This window comes from Saccostrea echinata, unplaced genomic scaffold, assembly GCF_033153115.1.
Source record: "Saccostrea echinata isolate AGI-Se365-2 ecotype Australia unplaced genomic scaffold, CSIRO_AGI_Sech_v1 ptg000022l, whole genome shotgun sequence".
NCBI classification, from domain to species: domain Eukaryota; kingdom Metazoa; phylum Mollusca; class Bivalvia; order Ostreida; family Ostreidae; genus Saccostrea; species Saccostrea echinata.
Genome location: NW_026889771.1, coordinates 3,708,906 through 3,729,660, shown reverse-complemented (window position 1 = coordinate 3,729,660; position 20,755 = coordinate 3,708,906). Strand labels below are relative to the sequence as shown.

The 20,755-nt window shown below is 33.7% G+C and overlaps 1 protein-coding gene across 2 annotated transcripts; it reads left to right on the top strand.

The window, feature by feature from the left end:
* The first annotated feature begins 254 nt into the window (after positions 1-254).
* On the top strand, positions 255-20,239 carry LOC133190235 (protein grainyhead-like). Of its 2 annotated transcripts, none has more exons than XM_061325746.1 (18): positions 255-677; positions 8,725-8,976; positions 12,501-12,681; positions 14,304-15,296; positions 16,096-16,250; positions 16,466-16,560; positions 16,672-16,736; positions 16,861-16,972; positions 17,103-17,200; positions 17,781-17,837; positions 18,014-18,109; positions 18,281-18,353; positions 18,521-18,654; positions 18,779-18,831; positions 18,942-19,027; positions 19,141-19,226; positions 19,337-19,401; positions 19,517-20,239. In XM_061325746.1, exons 1-18 carry the CDS (start codon positions 625-627, stop codon positions 19,653-19,655), a joined length of 2,793 nt encoding a protein of 930 aa, XP_061181730.1. In that variant the 5' UTR covers positions 255-624; the 3' UTR covers positions 19,656-20,239. The 2 variants fall into 2 exon arrangements, with proteins under 2 accessions (XP_061181730.1, XP_061181731.1); XM_061325747.1 differs by lacking the exon at positions 255-677 and adding an exon at positions 3,237-3,661.
* The last annotated feature ends 516 nt before the right edge of the window (positions 20,240-20,755 follow it).

Genomic DNA, 20,755 nt, shown 5'->3' with positions numbered 1-20,755 from the left:
TAAAATTACTATTAAATAAACAACAAAAAACGCGCGCTTGGTCAAGAAAAGCAAGGTGTTTGGTAGTCCATGTTGAATAAATGATTTTTAGTTATACTTTTCTTCGTGAAAACCAAATTTTGACAGTTTTGAACCCTCCTTGTAACCTCGCGTTTAAAGTCATTACTTCTGTGCCATTATTGTAAACCATTGAACCAAAAATATTAAACCCTTCTCGCCAGGACATACGGTGTATTCAACGATCTTTTCACAATACATTGAATAAACCTCCGATGTATTACAAACCCGATTGTATAACACTAAAAAGACATTTCCCATACCCAAAGACTTTATCCAAACATAGCTTTGTTGGTTCACAATTTTCTATAGTAAACAGTCATGCCTGTTACAGGCTTCCGACATCGAGTTCCTTAGCATGCGCGAACCGTTTTGTTCATGCGAACTTTCCTACTAAAGCGATCAGTTTGAAACACATGAATGGGCATTTGGAAGCGCATTAACTCCCGTGAGTGATCGACGTCTTCTGTATTTGGATGATTGTGTGAAACTGGTTTCAAATAGTTTTGTGAATAAGGTTAAACTCAGAACTTGAAAGACAAGTTTGTCAAGATTTTGGAATATAGAATGAGCAGCGATCATAGCTCAGTCAAGGAGGAATTGAACAATAATCACACAGGGTAAGTAACGGTAAGAAACTGTGTAGCGTGACAGTTCGTGTACTAGTTAAATCAAATGGATAATACCTTTTATTGGCAGTGAAGAATAGGCTTCATATGTACAGTCAATGGAATTCTAATATGCAAATTTTAGTATGATTTTGTGCCGTGTAAAATATCCTGGTACAGCTCATATGTGAATGAAATTTATAGCATTGATGAAAAATCGATTTTGTTTTGACAACGTTATGGAGTTTTAATACAAGACATGCACGATGTAACTTTTTTTAATCTTGAAACAAATCTAAAGATGTGATGGTAGTGTCGGATATGATTAATAAAAGATGATATACTGAGAAAAATCCACCAGGTACAAAAAAGCTATAGACTATATCTATATATTTTACGTAAATGTCGTAATTAAGTCAGCATGAATAATTAAACCAATCCAAATGGGATTCGTTTTAACTGAATGACATTTTTATTGCACGTGGTAAGATTGTAGGTAACAAAACTTCGCGCTATCCGTCTTGGTCCAAGAAAGGGCGTCATGGAAACTATAAATAATTGAAAATAGTGTACAGGACGATATTATTTTCAATTGATGGCAATTATTGATTGGAAGTAGAGATTTTTTGCCGTCAGGAATTGTGACAGAACCAATCGATGGAAATAATCCTAATTTATATCGAGGACATTCGGTCTACATACCTTACAATGTAACACCTTGAATATAGCTTTCCCACAATTGTCAAAGAGAACGGGAGGCTTTTTCAATAGGTGGAATATTGACACTTAGCCAGTCAAGCAAAGGTTTAACGCCAAATTAATCAGACCCAAACTTCAGCTATTCTCCTGTACTGTTTGAAAAACAAAGAACGTATCATAAGAAATGTATTGAATTTGGTGCTGGTTTGTAAATGGGAAACGTAGAAATATTGTTGTTTTTTTTTATCTGCACTGTAGCGTTGCAGAAGATAGCAATCTAACAAACAAATAAAACATTAGTATCTGATATTGTATAATGTTTCACACGTGTGTATAAATTGTCCGTTTTTTTTTCTCAGTTACAACAGTGAAATAAATCACACTTGTCAAAAGTTATGTAGCTAGGGTAATTATGTATGCTTCACACAAGCCAAAATGAAGTTTCATTGCTGTTTATTTCAATATTTAAAACTTTTTATACCATAACATGAAAAGAAGAAATTTATTGCCACCTCTTCTAATTAAATAAGGTGAAAATTATTTGTGAAATGAATGTTTATCATCTGCAAATGATATATTTTTATTCAGTGACCCTAATAATAGCTTCTTTCTTGGGTGAATTGTATGACCATTTTCTTTGAAAAGTAAAGCAAATCCGAAAAATGAAATTCAGAAACCTCTTAATTGTGCAAGAATTTAACTTTCATCGAACCGTTTCGCCCTTTTAATCCCCTACAACCTTTTACCTCTGTAAACAGAACTGAGCAAACACTGAAAATTCTAAGCTTTTATATGGAAAAATCGCTAGATATTTACCAAACCCTTGGGATAGATCGGGTGTGATGTACAGTTCAAATATTTTGAAGCGGTCTGGGGTGCTGGTCCTAATGGGGGGACACCCCATCCAAAGAGTTTTGTTGACCCGATGTAAACAATTTTAACTCGGCAGGACTGATGCTTGTTTAGGTTTCAATAACGCTTCGCTTTCAAGACCCTCCAAAGCTAATACTTGTTTGGTTCATCTGCAGTGTTGGGTATATTTAATTGCATTTAAGATTAGTAAAGTACATCATGCTTTCTACATTTTATTGCTAAAAAGTAAGAGAGAGCTTACATTTAAACCAATTTACTGCATATGCTTGAGAAATCACACATGAAGGCTTAATCATATCAGAAAAGAGAAGACATTATCATATGAAAGACTTGAAATACAAGTGTACTTTCAACAGGCCAAATTCTAGATTTAACTATTCCAAAAAACCTCCCAAAAGCAAAAAAAAAAAAAAACGACGTTGTTTTTCTCATTTCCATGTAAAATACAGGTTATCAAAAATAAGTATACCTTAACAAGGTTGAATTTTATAGAACTTACTTAATTGTAGTCTAGACCCTACTTATTTTTGTGACAAAACAGGGTCTTTAATCCACAAATACAGTCATTGCTATTCTGAAGTAGGAAGATAATACATGACCCGGTTCAGTTACTTAAGTTTCATTCAATTAAGTGCGTTTCACAGAAAACCGATTGTAGAATTTTAATGATCTAAAAGATAAATCATTTTAGAGCTTTATCGATTAAATTGGTTTCTGGAGTTACATATTGGTTTAGGAATTGTACATGTATTTTGCAATAAAGTTGCTTGTCCCCTACCCCTTTGACATAGCTCTTTATAAAAATAAAAAAAACAAAATTAAAAATTTCATTCTAAAATACATGTCAGCGTTATTTTAATGTGCAAATTTGTTGACCGCAATTTTGTTTTCTATTAGACAATATTTTCGTCACAGCTGAAAGCCCGCAGTAATAAATGCAAATCATGCAATGTCTAACTAAAACTTAAATATTTCATTGTGTATATTGGAAAGAGTGAAAGTCGATGAAGCGAGTAAAGTCTAGGCGTTAAGCAGTAAAGAGCAGCACGACACATTTGATTACCTAGATGGTCATCGGAATCAGTATTGATAAAGACGTCCAAGCAGTAGCGTATTATTCGAACGCACCGCCATGCGATCAGTTTGGCCCTCGGGCTGCGCCATCTCATTAACCCTTACCTTTGTAATTGGAAATTTTCTATAAATTAAGTGTTTATTCTACGCGATACAATCGCTAGTTTGTTTTTTCTAACCGATTGTTGAAAATTCTCATCCAAGTCTTAAGAAGGTGGACAGAAGATGTTTACCTGGTAAAGTAACCATGAAATAGTTCAAATGGAATAAGAGCTTTTTTGAGATGCGTTTTTAACAAGGACTTTTCAATTTCTGTGAACCTTGGCGGACTTGAGTAGCATGGCCTTTGGGTAAGTTTACCTATATTTTCTGCAGGGGGTCATCGCCGTCCTCTGACTTTTTGGCGCTCATTGACCAAGTATTCATTTCTTTTAGTCATAGCTTTCCCCACCTGCTAGATGGGTTGACTGTCTTTTAAAAGAGTTAATGCCATGTATTTGATAACCTTAACTATTGAAGCAAATTTATAGCTGAAATTATCATCAGAGAAAGCATAGCCTGCATTGTGTTTTCTGAAAGAATTCTACAGAGAGGATTTATAATAATACTAAGGATTTAAGGAGATGCAATGAAATATATAGAACTTACAGATAAAATACGATTGAAGTGTACTTAAGACTAGGAAAAGGTGTTTTTAATTGCACATCTTAAGCTCATTTGTCAATGAAGCATGTAAAGTTAACTGAGAACTTAAATCATTCCAATTATACTGTTTTAAAGAGCGACATAATAGTTAATGTTGCACTAGTGTCAGGATGAGAAATATGGTAATGGCAAGACCTTAACGTGAAGGTCTCAAACTGTCTCCTTGTCTGGTTTAGAAAAATTTGCATGCAAATCTCAAATGCACCAAAAAAGTGGTCGTTAGTTTGTTTTTTTTTTTTTTTTTTTTTTTTCATTCAAATGACACATTTTAATGTCAACACCACTTTCTGTTTATGTGCAATAGTGAATTTGTTTTCGAGAAAATTTATAGCGATTCTGTGCATTTATTGAAAGATAAAATCTATTCATATCGCAATTTATTTTGAAACTTTTCATGTTGAGGCGTTTATTAAAGAGAAAATCTGCATTTCAAAGCTTGTTAAAATTCTGAAACGACTCAAGTAATATATAAAAAGTTTTAATACAGGGGTGTAGTAAGGATTCTAAACTTCTTGAATCAATTTTCTGCGCTAGTAAAATCAAAATTTTGATGCAGACACTGTTAAAAATAACTTATCACATTTTGGTCTACTAAAGTGAACCATACAGAACACTGACAACAGTTTTATACGGCGGGACGAATGTTATAGTCAATTTGTTTTCTCTTCCTCTTATTGGTTCGCACAAACAAAATAATCTTAGGTAAACCAGAGCCGAATTCAGAAAAAAAATCATCTCATAGTCAAATTGTTTAGCCTTTGGATGGTTAACTAAGATTTTCTATACACAGTTGAACTCGATTTGCAATAAACGCCGGGAACCAAGATTACGAAGTTATATTGTCCCCTTAAAGTGAAGAAAATTGGTTTAATTCTATATCTGGCGTGGGAAGAAAGAGAAGTTACATAGCATCCAGTTGGAAGTGCGATAATTGTAATGTTTTATTTGTAAATAATTTGTGGTTATCGAGGATTAAATTGCCAACCAAAACACCTTCTGGTAGGCCTGGGTGGTTAGACATTGGACTGGTGCCTGATGTCTGTTATCTGAAGCAAGGAACTATAATGTTACAGATATATATGTGTATTGACCATTAGAGGTTGAGGTCCGGGTAGTTAATTGACAGGTGGTCGGTTTCTGTTGTGGACCATTGTAATCATTTAGAATACATATCTGTTGATGTAGGATCATCAAAACACTAATAATAGATGAAGAATAATTTACAGTTGGTTTTTTACTATTATTTGTTGACTGTATGTTTGTTTGGTTTTTTTTGTATTTTGTATTCAGTGCTATCTGAGGAACAGTGTTAAATCTGATGCAAGTATAGCAGATACAGATATATGTACGATATCAAGCTTTCAAGAAGAAAGCAGGTCCGTAGGAATCAATTTCAGTTTAGGGGGGGGGGGCACAACCAAACATTTTCAGTTTGTTGGGCACTACCAAAAATTCAAAATTTCTCAGATGTTAATATTGAGGGGGCACAAGCATATGGTAGCTATGTTTCTATAGTATCCTATATATCGGCAAAATCATTGCCCCCTCCCCTCCCAGATCCTATGGTCATGTTTTTATAATAGATTCTAGAGGTTTTTGAAAAAAAAAATACAATACATTTATTTCATGCATGATAAAATGTTATATTACAAACCTTGTCTCGGTTTTCACCCTACCGAATAATTTTTAATAATAATACGTAAACATGAGTTGTCCTTACTTTCCATAAGTTTCCACGTGTGTAAATCCGAGTCAGGCAAGTGTTTGTCAAATCTTTAGGACTGATTACCATACTACCAATTTTCAATGAATCAAATTTTGAGAAGAAAAACAGTTTCTCTTTTTGTCATGTTCTTAAATCATTTTTACTAATCAGCAGATTTTCTTACTAAAATCAATTTATATATGAGGCGATTGAAAATCTCTTGTAATTTCTGTTCCAGACTCAACCTGATAATAATATTGGAAGATTTGCGTGATATCGAAACTGAATACTGTAAGAACCATTTCAAATAAAATAGAAATAATGACTTTGCTAATTGGATCTGTAGAAATAGATAAGAATTAATACTGGAAAAGAATTGGCTCAAATTCTGGTTAGTTTCTGGTCACGTGATCATCACCTTCATCATCGCCTATAAGCTAACCATTTGCAAGGCTACTGGTTGATCAACGTGCTAAATAGAAAATATATTGATTAAGGAAAGTGAGAAAGCATGGATATCTATTTGCAATCATTGTGAAATCGATCGAAAGGTAAATGAGGATTTTATCAATGTCTTTTCTATTGATCTTAAGGCCATAAGATGAGGTTAACATGTGGAAGTGCACGTCGTAGCTGGTCCGTCATCGAAATATAGCTTTTGACATCACAGGAAGTGAGGCTTACCTTAAGATGGTGAATTTAATTTGCATTTCATTAAACACGTGTTTTGCAAATCTTACAACAAAGTATTCGTATTCTTTATGTATTGAATGCAGATTTTGTTTCTTCTTCGCAAATGCCATCATAATAGAGCTGAGTGGAAAAATTTCATATGAATGTACCCTGCAGGAATAATCGGTTTCAGAAGAGCATTATTAAAAAATTGCAATCTGGATTCTTTAGAAAATTTTCAAAGGAGTAGCATATAAATGTTCTCAACGAATTCTTAAGTAAAAAATGCACGCGGATTACATGCACTTCAACTCTGAAAGGGCACTTGTTCTTTTTTGTTAGCTCAGAAAGTATTTTGGGGACTTGTAAAGACACGCTTCATGGGATAGGAACACTTAACACTAATTCAAAAGAGGGTTTAATCCGTTCGTAGATGTTTTGGAATACTGTTACTGAGTTGGGCTGGTCATCTTATTAAGCAGCGGGAGTTTCTAACCTTGACCCATTTTCTAATTATGACCTAACATTTACATTGTGCTCGGGGAGTGGTTATTGTTGGCTACTTAACTTAATCAAAATTTGTCTTCGTTTTCTTATTTGAATACCAAATATATGAAATAAAGGATACTATAGAAGATTTAAATCGTAATACCACGAGGGGGGCCGCTTTAGCGGTCACGTGATGAGATTAGGGTATTATAGGGTAATTCAAAGTTGTAATGAGAGCGGTAGGGAAAAAAATACGATGTTCAAATTAGATACATGTATGTGTTTTTTACTGATGAAATTGAAAATATAGTTTGCCGGATGTTACATTTTGTAAAACAAGGCTTTGAAGAATTCTCCTCTTACCAGCTAGCCTCTGATATAAATAGTCAAGATTTGTTTGTTTGTTTTTGTTTTTTTGTTTTAAAGATTTTTTTTTTCATTTGTATGACATGCTTAGGTGCTTTGCAACTCCCCAGTAACAAGCTCTGTCACCGCAAGTTACTCACTAACTTACCACAGTTGTCAGCTAGTAAACTCTACGTACTGCTACTGATCCCTGCTTGTTCTTAATTAGAAAGATGGGTTTGCATTGACGGATGTTCAGACTGCTTGTCGTAGATGAAAACTCCAGGTGCGTCAGCGTAGTGCCTACCTAAGTGTTATGTAAACGTATTTTGAGCCTCCCTTCGCCAGATTTTATGTGATTTAAATTTTATTCTCATTTGAATCTACCTTTTGATAGTTCCGGCAAATCCTAATTAGGAAACACGAGAGGTGTTAAGCTGATTTGAATGACAAGTATTTGCAGAGAAGAAGAGCACATTAATCAAAGGTGTTCGCTCAAACGTATCGGCAAATACATCTAAAAACGTACACTATATATTTATATACGAGAAACTTTAATCAAAGAATAATGTACGCCCTTGTATTTTCTGTCTTGTCAGATATGTTATTTCTCACCCACCTACCTACAAAATTTAAATATGCATTCCGACAAATGCCTTTTTAAACTCCTGCACTGCGTACGTAAGTATCTGTTCTTAAACATCTCCGACAAGAAGTGATCGTTCGGTGGATAGTTAACATTTTACAATGGTGCCAAAGATACAAGTTCTTTCTTCATTATTATTTCTGGGTGAATAGCGCTGTTGGTGATTCATTTTTTTTCCCGAAATGAAATGCATAACAACCTCCCTTTTGAACTTGGAGCTACCAATGGAATACATTGATACATTAGAGCTTGAATCGTTGTGCTTTGGTTCATTTTTAATGGATAGGTAAAAATATATTCTGAAACTTTTTTAAAGAAAAAAAAATGCTGTATTACACAATTTCGACATCAAAAGATTTTGAACACATATGATGTATTCCTGATAGTTTTTTTTTTTTTTTTTTTTTTTTTTTTTTTTTTTTTTTTTTTACATTTTGCTTCGACGCTTATATTCGTGGCGGGTATCGCCCAGATATATCTTTTTATCTGTAGCCTGTATGCAAATTTAAACATTATGCTTCATCACTGGGTGATTTTCAATTTCATGTGAAATAAATGGGGACTTTCATTTATGTGTGTTTACAAAAAAATATGCCCCAACAAAAATATAAATGGACGAGTCTGGTATATCATACTCTGTGAAGCATTACCAGATGATTCAACAGAAAGTCAAGAACTTGCAGAAAGTTCATGCAACAGTTCGACATGGTATTAATTGACGATGACTTGGATGTTGCATTGAAAGATATTGGCAAAATATTTATCTGGTACTGGATCGACGATTTAAGACTTCGTCTTGTCTTTTCCATCTTATGTTGGTGAAAGTTAAGTTTTTTTTTCTCTTGCTACAGGGAAAACGAAAGCACACCATCCGAGAGCGGCGAAGTTGTGGAATTCTCTCCCAAAGTATCAGGCGGGAGAACGCTCTATGATGATGGTCCTCCAAATGACCCCAATGGGTACTTTCGGCATCCTCTTACGGCTGCGGAGACTGCCATCAGCAGTGAAGCGTCCGCCTTGGCGTATGAATACAGCAAGTTACCAGCGCTTGATTCAAGTGGAATGAAGATAGGAGAAACTAACAATTACAAGGATATTCTGAGGTAATCAATTTGTTACATACGTTTTGATTTAGTATTTAAATACAGTAAGTAACGATCTGAAACTCTTTACATTTTACATCAAAACTTTAATTGTTTAAGAAATATTCAATTCAAGTGCCATTTTTCAAAACATTTTGTAAAGATGAGAGGTATATATCCCGATGTGTTAGAATCATTTTTGAGAGTGCTGTTAAGAAAAAAAAGAGAGAGAATATTTTGAATAATGAGCTTAAATTTCCTTTTGCTTTTCTCCAAGATAAGAAAGCATTTCCTATATTTATTGGTTATTTCGCGTCTTTTGAACCTCGTTGTCATGAGGTAAATTCACATTCTTTTCTTTATTTAATAGTCTATAAAGATTAGGGCTAACTGATAAATATTAACTATCGTGCTACTATAAGCTTCACAGGCCGCTGAGTATGAATTATACCAGTCTTCTAAAACACGAACAAACGAGAAAGAGACCAATAAATAAAATAAATTGACAATAATTGTCCTTTATTTTTCTCTCTGAATTGAAAGACTACTAGATTTACATCTACAAGCGATAGGGCACATACTTTTATTGTTTGTACCATTGGTGTTGGAATAACTGTGTAGTACAACATCTATAATGATAATCTTCTAAGATAGCAAGATCTCGAGCTCGGTACTTCATATGTATTACCTTACGAAAAATCCATATTTCAGTTCAGATAAATCGTCATTAAACAGCAAATTTCTTGACGATATTTAGTTGCTCTCAAAGGTTCAAAATATATGGACTTTTTTTATACAGTGAAGTTTGAATACTTTATTTGTATAGTATGAGTGTGTGTAGACAGGTTAATCCAGTGTAGACAAAATTGTATCTGGTCACTGTTATTGTCCTCAGCAACAAAGTATCTACATATTTTCATCGTCTTTGAACAAATGCAAACCAGTATTTTCTCCACAATATCATTATGTACACTTCTTATTTCTTAATCAAACTGTCTCGATATATACTATCGTAGATATATAGTTTCATACAATTTCTCATCATGCAGTGTATGGGTTTTGTTGTTGTTGTTGTTGTTGTTTTTGTTTTTTTGGGGGGGGTTGTTGTTTGTTAGGTACTTAGTATTTGAAAAATATTTCATTGAGTGCATATGGTATAGTTTGTGACCCCCCCCCCCCACCACCACCACCACCACCACCACCACACACTCAGCTATTTTATGTCACGCTGATACAATGCAAACAAATTGGTGCTGATTTTGTTAATACACAGACGCTTTAGTATGTACAAATATTGCAATAATAACTATTTATAAATGTATTAGACTTAACCTCTTTAGGCTGTTTTCTTAGAGAGATTATTTTTGACAGTCTATAATGAATGTTTCGATACCGTTCGAAGTAAGTGTAATAGCTTTCTGATCGGGATTGAAATAGCTTCGTGGCCGGATGGCATGACCGACTATTAACTTACGTTTTAAATACTGTAGTGCTTAGACCTTGTTTTTCTCAAGCGGATCGTAAAAAATAAAAATGTTAATCAATTTAATTCGCAATATTTACATAATGTTATATATATACAAACACCTCAGGAGAAAATTTCAATTTTTAACTTGGTTCCAAGAATGTTCTTTCCGATCAACTTTTCAGGCTTGTTTTACTTTTCTTTTTAAATAAGTTGCATAATTTATGAATTCAGCGAAACTGTGTCTTTCACCTCAGTAAATTTTCAGAAAAAAAATGGGTCAAGCATTTCTAAGGGTGACCTTGTGAAGAGATTTCTCTTTACCGATATAAGACCTGCATGGATATATGTAATGCAATATTCTTCGCTCCAGAACACCGTTTACGTCAGGTTTTATGTGAAGGGTATCATAACTTCTTTTTGTTACCAGAATTTGAAGGTAAAGTTGAGGTACTTGCTACTCAGCATACATTGTAATACACATTTACTTTTTTTAATGTGCCTTTTTAGTAGTATTTCCTTTCTTATATAGTAAAAGGGGCCGCGAGATTGCAAAAAAGGGGGTTCAACATCAACATATGTTCTTAACTTACTTTTAGTTATGAAAAAAAATCAAAGAAAGGCCCAATACCAAATGCATGAATTTTTGAAACTAAAATTTCATTATACTAAAAGCACACCATATAACCAGTTCGGTACCTATGAAAATAAAACGTCAGTTTTGGCAACGTAATTTTAAAATATCATTGGAGAAAAATGGGTGATTATATTTAAAATGTTACGGATCAAATATTATGAAGAAATTTAACGACGTGCTTAAATTGTGTTATCTTTTTATAATTAATTAAAATTTTGAAAATTCATTCTAAAATCAACATTAGACGAGGGGCCAAGCTAGAAACTGAAAATATAATGTACACTCCATGGTCGCTGCATGTATATTGGTACGTGGATCAACTTTTTTAGATGGGCATATATTGTTTGGAAGCACAGACAACTCCATGAAGCTGTACTAAACAATGCCCCCCTCCCCAAATGAAAATTGTGATTAACGTTATTTATTTATAAAGTATCTGCATAAAAAAGGTTGATGTTTGTTTTCGCCACTCATAATGCTAACAAGCAGAAAACCACGGATGGACAGTCAGCAACCAATGCATTCAGGTGATGGATTAAGTTATTCTGTTTAAGAATATATGTAAACATCTTCTTGGCTCAGTAACGCTTTTGAACTATAAACACAAATTCAAATTAGTGAAAACCACAGGGTTCAAACATGTCTTACTCTGGTCTCAGCATCGTCCTGAAGGTCTTTAATCTACTTTTAATCACAAAATCTCTTGCATAAATAATGAACTAAAATGCTTTTTCCCTTACACAGCTTTTTAATTTCATCCCAAGAAGAATTCAAAAGATTTATTAAAGTACAAAATTAAATATCCACCCAAGGTTGCGTGAAAATAACAGAAGCTGATCATTTTTCAAATTGTTAACAGTTTATAACAAGAGATGAAATCGTTCAACTCTGCTGAGTCAGTGAAGATGTAAACAAGGATCTCTCTAAGTTCCGATGGGTGCTCTTTATGACCACATATCGGGTAAATTACCGAAAATGAGATAGAATGTAAAAAATGGAGCTGTGTTTGGTCATGACCTCTCTTTTTCTGTCGTTTGGTGTGAACTACCGTACATTATGCTCCACGCCATGTCTTTTGAGAACTTCATATTCTCACGGTCATCGGAAAGGCAACATTCTGGGAGCTCTGTTTGTTTCGCAATAACTCATGGCGTTAATTCTTCCACTCATTAGATATCCATGAGTAAGAAGAAAAATATGTCTGTAGCCTACTTTTAATTTATGGTCTCATATTTTCGTGCATGTAATATAATTAATTAATGTAAAATTTGCATATGACCAACGCAAGTGAATTTATGGAATTATGTCAGAGCTGAACTCTCGACGGTAAGATTGGGGTGTTGTTTGTCCTTAATGTTATGCAACTGGCGCAAGCATCGAGACACATTGCGTCAAATGAACTATGGCTAGCATGCTTTATAAAATTTTGATTTTTTCTTGCAGAACAAACACAAGTTCGGAAAATGGGGAAGTTGAGGATTCAGAAAATGACAGTGAATTTTTAAACCTCGCAATCGATGGAAAATTCCTTATAAATGGGGAAAATTGTGACGTGGAAGAGAGACCCCCTCCGATAGAACAGGTCATTGAGGTCTGCACACACACAGTCTCTCAGAATGAAAAGGTTTGTAGCTTTCTCTCACAAAAATCACATTTCTTAATATGTTTAAAGAATACGGTCCAGACTAATATTAATTTCTCACTGATAAAAAAGATAAAAAGGGGGTACCACAAAATATTATAAAATCAAGGAGGTGTGACAGTAATCAGCACCCCAGATCAAGATTTCATTATAAGCTTATCACCTACTGTCCTGGAGGTAAATATAGATGACAGGAATTAAAAAAAAATTAAATTTATCAGTAACCGTTAACAGTAAGCGGTGCAATATGCATACAGTATTGGTATGGCGATAATTGGATACTAATGTGATGTCGGCCTTGGGTCATTTAACAAGGCTGTCATTAGCCTGACCCAGGCGTTACTAATCACTTTTCAACACAGTGACCTATGGTGTTGTGGCTGACAAGGTCTATTATGAGCATATTGCCCTGGACCTTGAAATCATTAATCTGTTTAATTGACTGCGAATTTTATCAGTCTTTTTTTCGTTTGTACAAAGTTTGTGAAAATAAAATATTAAGAATATGATCAAAGATGATGCCAATACAACTGTTTTTTAAGCATATTTGAAGTAACAATAAATTATTTGTAGAAAAATTATTAAATAAAAATGCAGTCATGTATAATCTTACCAAAAAAGATAAAGAGGGAAAAAAGGTTGAAATATAATTTTTTATCAAAGAATAAAAAGAAATAATATTTACGATTTTTTGAATGTCCATTAAAAAGTTATTTTGCAAATTCAAATTTTATACCCATATTTTCACAGGTATGCAGATGATAATGCAGAAATATTCATTCAAGTTCCATATTTTACTTTAAAAAAATCATTTAAAAAATACAACTCCAAGTTCCATCTTCCGCATCACGAGAAAGTTTAGAAGTCTTATAATGAAATTTGTTAGTTTGTGATGCATGTAAACGTCTTAATGAATATGATATCTTCTTTTGACTTGAAACCTTATATTTTGACTATGAATTACACCAGTTTCACTTTAAAAAAAAAAAAAACCTCCCAGTTTTGTAAAACTGATTTGTAAATATAAGTAGAAAAACCCAAAGGTGTTTGGAAAATACAAACATTCAAACTGTGAAGCTTGTTTGGATAGTCAAACCCTGGGCGGAAAATCGTGCTTTAAAATTTACTGTACTTGCTAATTATTTGTTTTGTGGCTTAAAGACAAGTTTTGCATATATAATGCATTTCATTTATTTTAATAATATAAATCCATAACTTATATACACATGCACTTTTTCATACAAGAAAAATACCTAAAATTACGAACTTCCACACTTAACTTGACTGTACATAATTAACTTTAAAATAGAGTATTAATTTTCTATCTGTCTCTTTTGTATTACATTCAGAAATACTGTGCAAATTTTAGTAACTTCTCTTGTTAGGGATATATCAAATGAATATCTTAACATGTGAAAAGTATCAGAAAATACTCTATATATTTATTTTATTTATTTATTTATTTATTTATTTTTTTTTTTACCGATTTTCAAATTCAATTTCTTTTACTTTTATGAAGATTCAATATTTAGTTCTTTGTATTGCTTAATAGACTAATAATTGCTTTTTACGGTTATTAGATTTTTATGCAATTATCATTTCAGCGTCCAAAATCAACCAGGTCTAGGGGCAAAAAATCATCAGGCAGATCCAAAGGGCCAAACGTTGGCGCGGGAGAGAATCGTTCCGCTTCAGTGAGAAATGATGAACCTCTAGAAACTCCATTAATGACCAATCAACACACTAAGAACGGTAAATCTACATCCTCGGGGAATACCTCGGTTTTGTATAAAGGTTCGCCAATTGCTGAAGATTGCAGGAACTTTGGTGAAATCGAACAGAGTGACAACGATCCATTGTTAAACTGTTGTTCAACCACTGAAAAGTTTGAGGACCAGAAAGAATCTACAAACAAAATCAAAAAGGCGCTTCACGAGAAACTCCGTAAAAACCAAAGTAATCCGGACATTTTGTTGAACGAAGCGTCAGCGACAACTCCTGATTCAATTTCTGGATATTCGCAGGATGCTGTCGCAGTGTTAGAGACAGCAGAACTTCAGCAAATCAGTGTTTCTACAAACTCGCCCACCGGAAGTTACTCCGAGGAACAGACAGAATTACAAGAATCTGTTGCCATGTCGCTTGGCATGTCCATGGCCTGTGCGGCCAACACGTTCTCAAATTCCATTTCACCATTAGACATTGCAATGCATCATCCTCATGAACAGTGCTATTCTGGTCTTATGGACGCTAGACCCAATCAAATTATAGCAGGACAATCAGAACAGGGTCTTATACAAAATAACGGTGTCCATCACCAGACGATGAGACAGAATTCATACCCTGTGTCTTCATGTCAGTCATCAAATTACGCCAGCAATGGCTACATCTACCCTATCACCCCTCCCCAAATGAACCATTCTCCTCCCAGCAATGAAATGATGGAGCGGTATCTCCAACAACAACAGCAATACCACCCGGAGCAGTCGCCAAGTTACGGGTACTATAACGTCAACATGAAAGAGAATTACGCCATGAAATCTCCTGATAGTGGTTACCAGGAACCCTGTCTCTCCCCCACCGATCAAATAAACATGGTAAGGCTTGAATCTCATTCTTAAAATGTTTTTAATTAAAAGGATTAAATCTTTGATATTACCATGCTTGGTCATTGGTCCTGTGAAAACTTCGGATTGAGAGTTCAACCTAAAGAAAAGCACGCAACCAAGATTATTTATGTATTTTGTCACTACCAATACATTCCTACGGGTTTAACTTTTTTTAGTTTATGCAGATGAATCGTGATAATAAAATTTGATAATTTAGAATAACTAATGTCGAATAGCATTAGGAAAAAGTCTATCATCACTGACGTTCAAATGACGATTGATCTGAAATGCGAAGAGGTGTAAAAATGAATAAAATGAATGATTAGTCACAAGGGACAGGCGCGAAATTGAAGCACACAATTTATATGCAACGTCTCTGTTTTGTACTGCGCAACTGTAATTTTGAGGTTTTGGTTGTGAATTCAAATGGCACGGTTCAATGCGTATCTTTTTCACCTGCAGTGATTGTATGATGTATTGCACGAGTCACATACAGTGTATATTATTGATTTTTATACTAATTCATGTTTTCCCCTATTTCAAGGCTTAAATCAAATCCATTATTGGCAACTCCAACAGATTGAATTTTTCTCTCTCTCTCTCCCAAAACTAGGTTCAAAGACTGTCTCAAAATCACATTTTAGAACGATAATTATGGATTGTTTATTAGCATTTTATGATTTTAAAAATATTCATGCCATAAAAATATTTTGTATTCAAATGAATAAACGAAACCCGAGCATCCATTCTGTTGAATTTTTAAATTCAAGCGTGTAACACATTTCAGATGTACAATCAAGACACCGGTAGCTATGGGGAAGTCACGACTACTTCCTGTCAGAAAGTGTCCAAGAGGCGGAAATCAGCTCCGGCCGTTTATCAGAAGCCGCTGTGGCCGGCATGCGAGAAAATCCCTTCTTTCGGCACTGTCATTCCAAAATTGTAAGTATAACCTTCCTAATAAAGTCGCGTATAATTACAGGCTCAAATATGCAGAGTAAATTATACGGATAATTGTTCCTTTCTTCCGTTTGATTTATGGTGATTTATAAAGGTTTTCTGTATATTTTACGAGTTGTAATAAAACGCAACTGAATTCCAGACCAAAAAGTCAGTGTCATAAACAATTGATACGACATGTTTCCGCTTCTTTTCAGACCGGAAGATTCCGTCGGATATAAGTGTATTCTTGAAACCCCTATCTCGTCAGCTTGTAGGCGAGACGAAGACAGAGTTACTTATCTTAATAAAGGTAATTACTAGTCAGCAATTATTATTTCAATAGAGACAACTTTATTTTCCCAATTTATGCAATTACACGTATAGATTAATCTTTTTAATGATCTTAAATATCTCCTAACAGGTCAGTATTATGGTTTGACCATAGAATACAACGGTGAGCAGCTACCCCAGAATGGAATGGTCAAGGTGAGCTTTAGAAATCTGGAATTCAGAATGTCTATCTACTCTTTGAGTGCTACAACTTGAAAGAAAAAGAAAGAAAAGTGATAGTGATCGTGTTGAAATTTATATAATTCTCTTCTTTTCACAGAGTGTAATTATGGTGGTTTTTCGCGACGACAAGTCTGTGGAAGATGAACAAAAAGCCTGGGAGTTTTGGCACAGCCGGCAACATAGTCATAAGCAGCGTGTTATAGACATAGGTAAAATTGTAGTCTGCTTCTTCAAGGTCACGAGTCACTGATGATTGATATAACCGCACAAAATATATCCATTCAACCCGAATCCGTACCCCATATATGACAGTTAATTTTCTATGGTGTTTTTGTGCAGATACAAAAGACAGCCAAGGAGTGCAGGCTTGCAATATAACTGAGGTATCCTACAACGCGGTGTCCGTGCGCTGGAACCCTCGAGATTCGCCGATAAGGGTAAGCAATTTCACACAGTGCTCAGCTGATTTTAATCTTACAATGCAGCTTTTGTGCAGCAAAGTCTTCAATTTCTCTAAAAATGAATCTTTTTTAAAATGTCTTAAATATTTGAATTTGGTTAATTGTGTTTTTTTGCGTAAGTGTTTAAAGGGAGTTGAAATGATTATACCTTTAGTGGGCGGTGACAGGTATAATCCGTCAAAATATTAAAGATCAGAAAGAGAGGTTATGGGTGGCAGTGCCTGGATAAAAATTAAATACGTCAATGTATTTCTCTATAGATTCCACCCACGGAAATTTTCTGTTAAATTATGCTAACCACAAAAAAATATATGAATCCTTCTCATTCAATTGTTTAAGTGCATTTTGGCTTTAAAAAAAGTTTCCGTATTAGCATACAAATCGTTTTATTTCGATTTTGAATTTAATTCATTCAATCAGAAATGTTTACCATATGTTTCAGGTAAAATGCACTTTAAACAACTTTACCTATTTAAAAATAGAATAGAAAACCTTTAGTGCAAGCTTTTCAAATTTTTGTTCCTGTATTTTAAAAAATGCATCAATTCTTCTTCAGGTTAACGTAGCAGTCCACTGTCTCAGTACTGACTTCAGTAATCAAAAGGGAGTCAAGGTAAAACTAATTACATCAAATCAGTCATTCACGTCACATTAAACATTCCTCAGATTTTATTATAAAACCAAAATAAAAAAAAAATAAAACAAACAAAAAAAAAAGTTAATTAATTGATAAATACAAGATAAAACATATCGAAAAAAAGCTCTTATTAATGTGTCTATACTTTTCAGGGTCTGCCTCTGCATGTTCAGATTGACACATATGAAAACTCCAAAGAGAGTCCGGTTCATCGAGGGTACGCCCAAATTAAAGTTTTCTGTGATAAGGTAAGTCTTAGCCATCTGCGACTTTACTGTATATTTATGGGAGTTCAATTTTGACACACAAAAGCAGAAAATGTTTTTCTTCTATTACAATGTCAACGTAATATAAACTTATCTGATAATTGGGATATCAATTTTAGCGGCCATTGTGAAGATTGTGTCATTTCTTTTAAGGGTGCTGAAAGGAAAACTCGAGATGAAGAAAGAAGATTAAAGTCACGGCAGAATGCCGAGGGCCACCATCATGGTAAAATATAAAGCTTTTACTTTCCTTCTTAGCTCTTGTTAACGTAAACTACACGTGCTGCAATTATTTCTCTTAAGCTAAAGGTTATTTAAACTTAAAAACACGATAAACTTGATATATAAACTAAGAATTCAGTTGAAATAAAAGTTTTTAATTTTTGTAATTAGGTCGAAAACGCAGTAATGAGGACCATTACCACCCTCCAAGTGAGAGGTCCGAGTTTTACAGCATGCAGGATACCAAGTCTGTCCCCTTCTATTATACTCCATCCGTAGATGAAGACGGCAATAAGAAATCTGAGGTATATAAACACGACAACTTTAATCCATTGATTTTAAGATATACCGTTTGACTATTAATAATAATTGCATGTATAAATACTGTTAATTAATTTCTGCTATTTATTTGATACTTTAATTTTTCAGAAAAGTCCATCGCGTTTGTCAATGAACGGAATTGATGATGATGGAAATTCTAGGTAAGGTTTCATAAATAATTAAAAGTTAACGATTGATATATTTCATAAGTTTTCCGCATTGAATATCAATAGTTAATTGTTTTCATCTAAATTTTATTAATTCATTGCAGTCTGAATTCTCTGGGTGATAGTTTCGATGACATCTATCCACCATTAAAGAGACAGCGACGCGACTCCTATGAGTCCTATCAGAAAGGTATTGTATTATTGTGAAAATAAAAAAACCCACCATATCCGGATTTTATTCTTCTCTTGTTATGTTAAAAACAATTTTTACATGTAATTTTATAATTATCCGCTTTATTCCAGTGCTATTATATGTAAGGGAACGCCACGAGTCTGTTTTCACTGCGCTGATGTTGCGCATCCCGACCCTGCACGGCCTGTTACAAGCGGTTAGTTATCATATCATTTTTTGCCTTTTTAATTGTTTTTACACCTGTAATTTTTAAGTTAAAAAAGATTTTACTTGCTATTTTAACCAACTGTTTATTTGACACACCAGGTAGAAGAAAAATACGGAATCCCCACAGGCAACATTAAAATAACATATAAACGGTCCAAAAAAGGGTAAGTAAAATATTGTGACATGTTGATTAAAGGTTAAATTACATTTCAAATAACTGAAAATTAAAAAAAACAACTGAATTGTCTGGTGACTAAGTGTTCTTTTCATTCATTTCAGGATCATTGTCAAAATGGATGACAACATCGTACGGCATTATTCTCACGAGTCCACGTTTATCATTGAAATGAACAAAATCACTGACAGTCAAGACTATGAAATCATTTTGACTGAAATTGATGCAGTGCCCTCGTGTTAGGGGCGAGATTGTTGTCTCTCTGAATGACAGTGCTCCCTCCCGCAATAACGGTGGTCTTCCCGGAAATAGGTGGCGATCCCTATTGTGAGGATGTATAAAACTAGTCCAAACCAGTAATTCATTTTTGACGTTTTATATATACATGTGCGATGACCAGTATGTTCGTTCATTACCTGCATAATATCATTTGCCTCATCAGCTCGTTGCAACATATATATGCAATATTCTATATATAACTGTAATGGCAGATATTGAAGTGGTTTCCCTTTCAGGAAAATCGTATAGCCATGACAGACCAAAACATTCCAAGCGATATTGTTTGTTAACAAATATGATATTTTTTATCTGTTACAAACATGAGATATAATTTTATAGTGTTATTTTGTTATTGTTATACTGACTGTTTTTTTTTTTTATTTTTGTCTTTGGAAAGGAGAAAATACGTTGTATATTGCAGTAAATTATACAAAAAAATAATTGTACATATTGCTGATTAATGTATAGTTCTACAAGCATTGTCTGATGATTCGTAATGTCTATTGTTTTGATTTCTATTGAAATGAAAATTAAATCGTAGAGAAGTGTGTAAGGTGTTTATTTATTTGTGCAAAACCAGCACTAGAGGTTTTGGGTGGACTTGTTTCATTGCAGAGTATTGAAAGGATAAACATGCTTTTTTTAACGGTGTGGGGAAAGAGAATTCACAAAACCAATTCAGATTAAAGGAAAGACACTTTTTGAACATTGAGATTTAAAAATGACAAAAAAAAGTAATCTTAAGGTGGAGAAAAATTAAAAAGAGGGTAAAACAGATATTTTCAATAAAATGTTATACAATGTATGTATACGTATTTTTGCGCGATTTTGATCATTGCAATTCATTAAACCCGTCATATACTAGTATATATATATATATATATATATATATATATATATATATATATATATATATATATATATATATATATGCAAATGCCTGGATACCTAAACGTTATTGTCCTCAAAAAAATTGTTGATCAATTTTCAATATGAAAATGCATAGCGGGTGCTTTTATCCACGTTTCCTGGAACTACATGTATATTTGAAATTTTCCTTATAA

What these genes read in the sequence shown, in the direction of transcription:
- LOC133190235 (XM_061325746.1), top strand. Translation starts at nt 625, where the DNA reads ATGAGCAGCGATCATAGCTCAGTCAAGGAGGAATTGAACAATAATCAC. An exon ending in GGCACTGTCATTCCAAAATT is followed by an intron (nt 16,251 to 16,465) that starts GTAAGTATAACC and finishes GCTTCTTTTCAG; the next exon opens with ACCGGAAGATTCCGTCGGAT. An exon ending in AGTTACTTATCTTAATAAAG is followed by an intron (nt 16,561 to 16,671) that starts GTAATTACTAGT and finishes ATCTCCTAACAG; the next exon opens with GTCAGTATTATGGTTTGACC.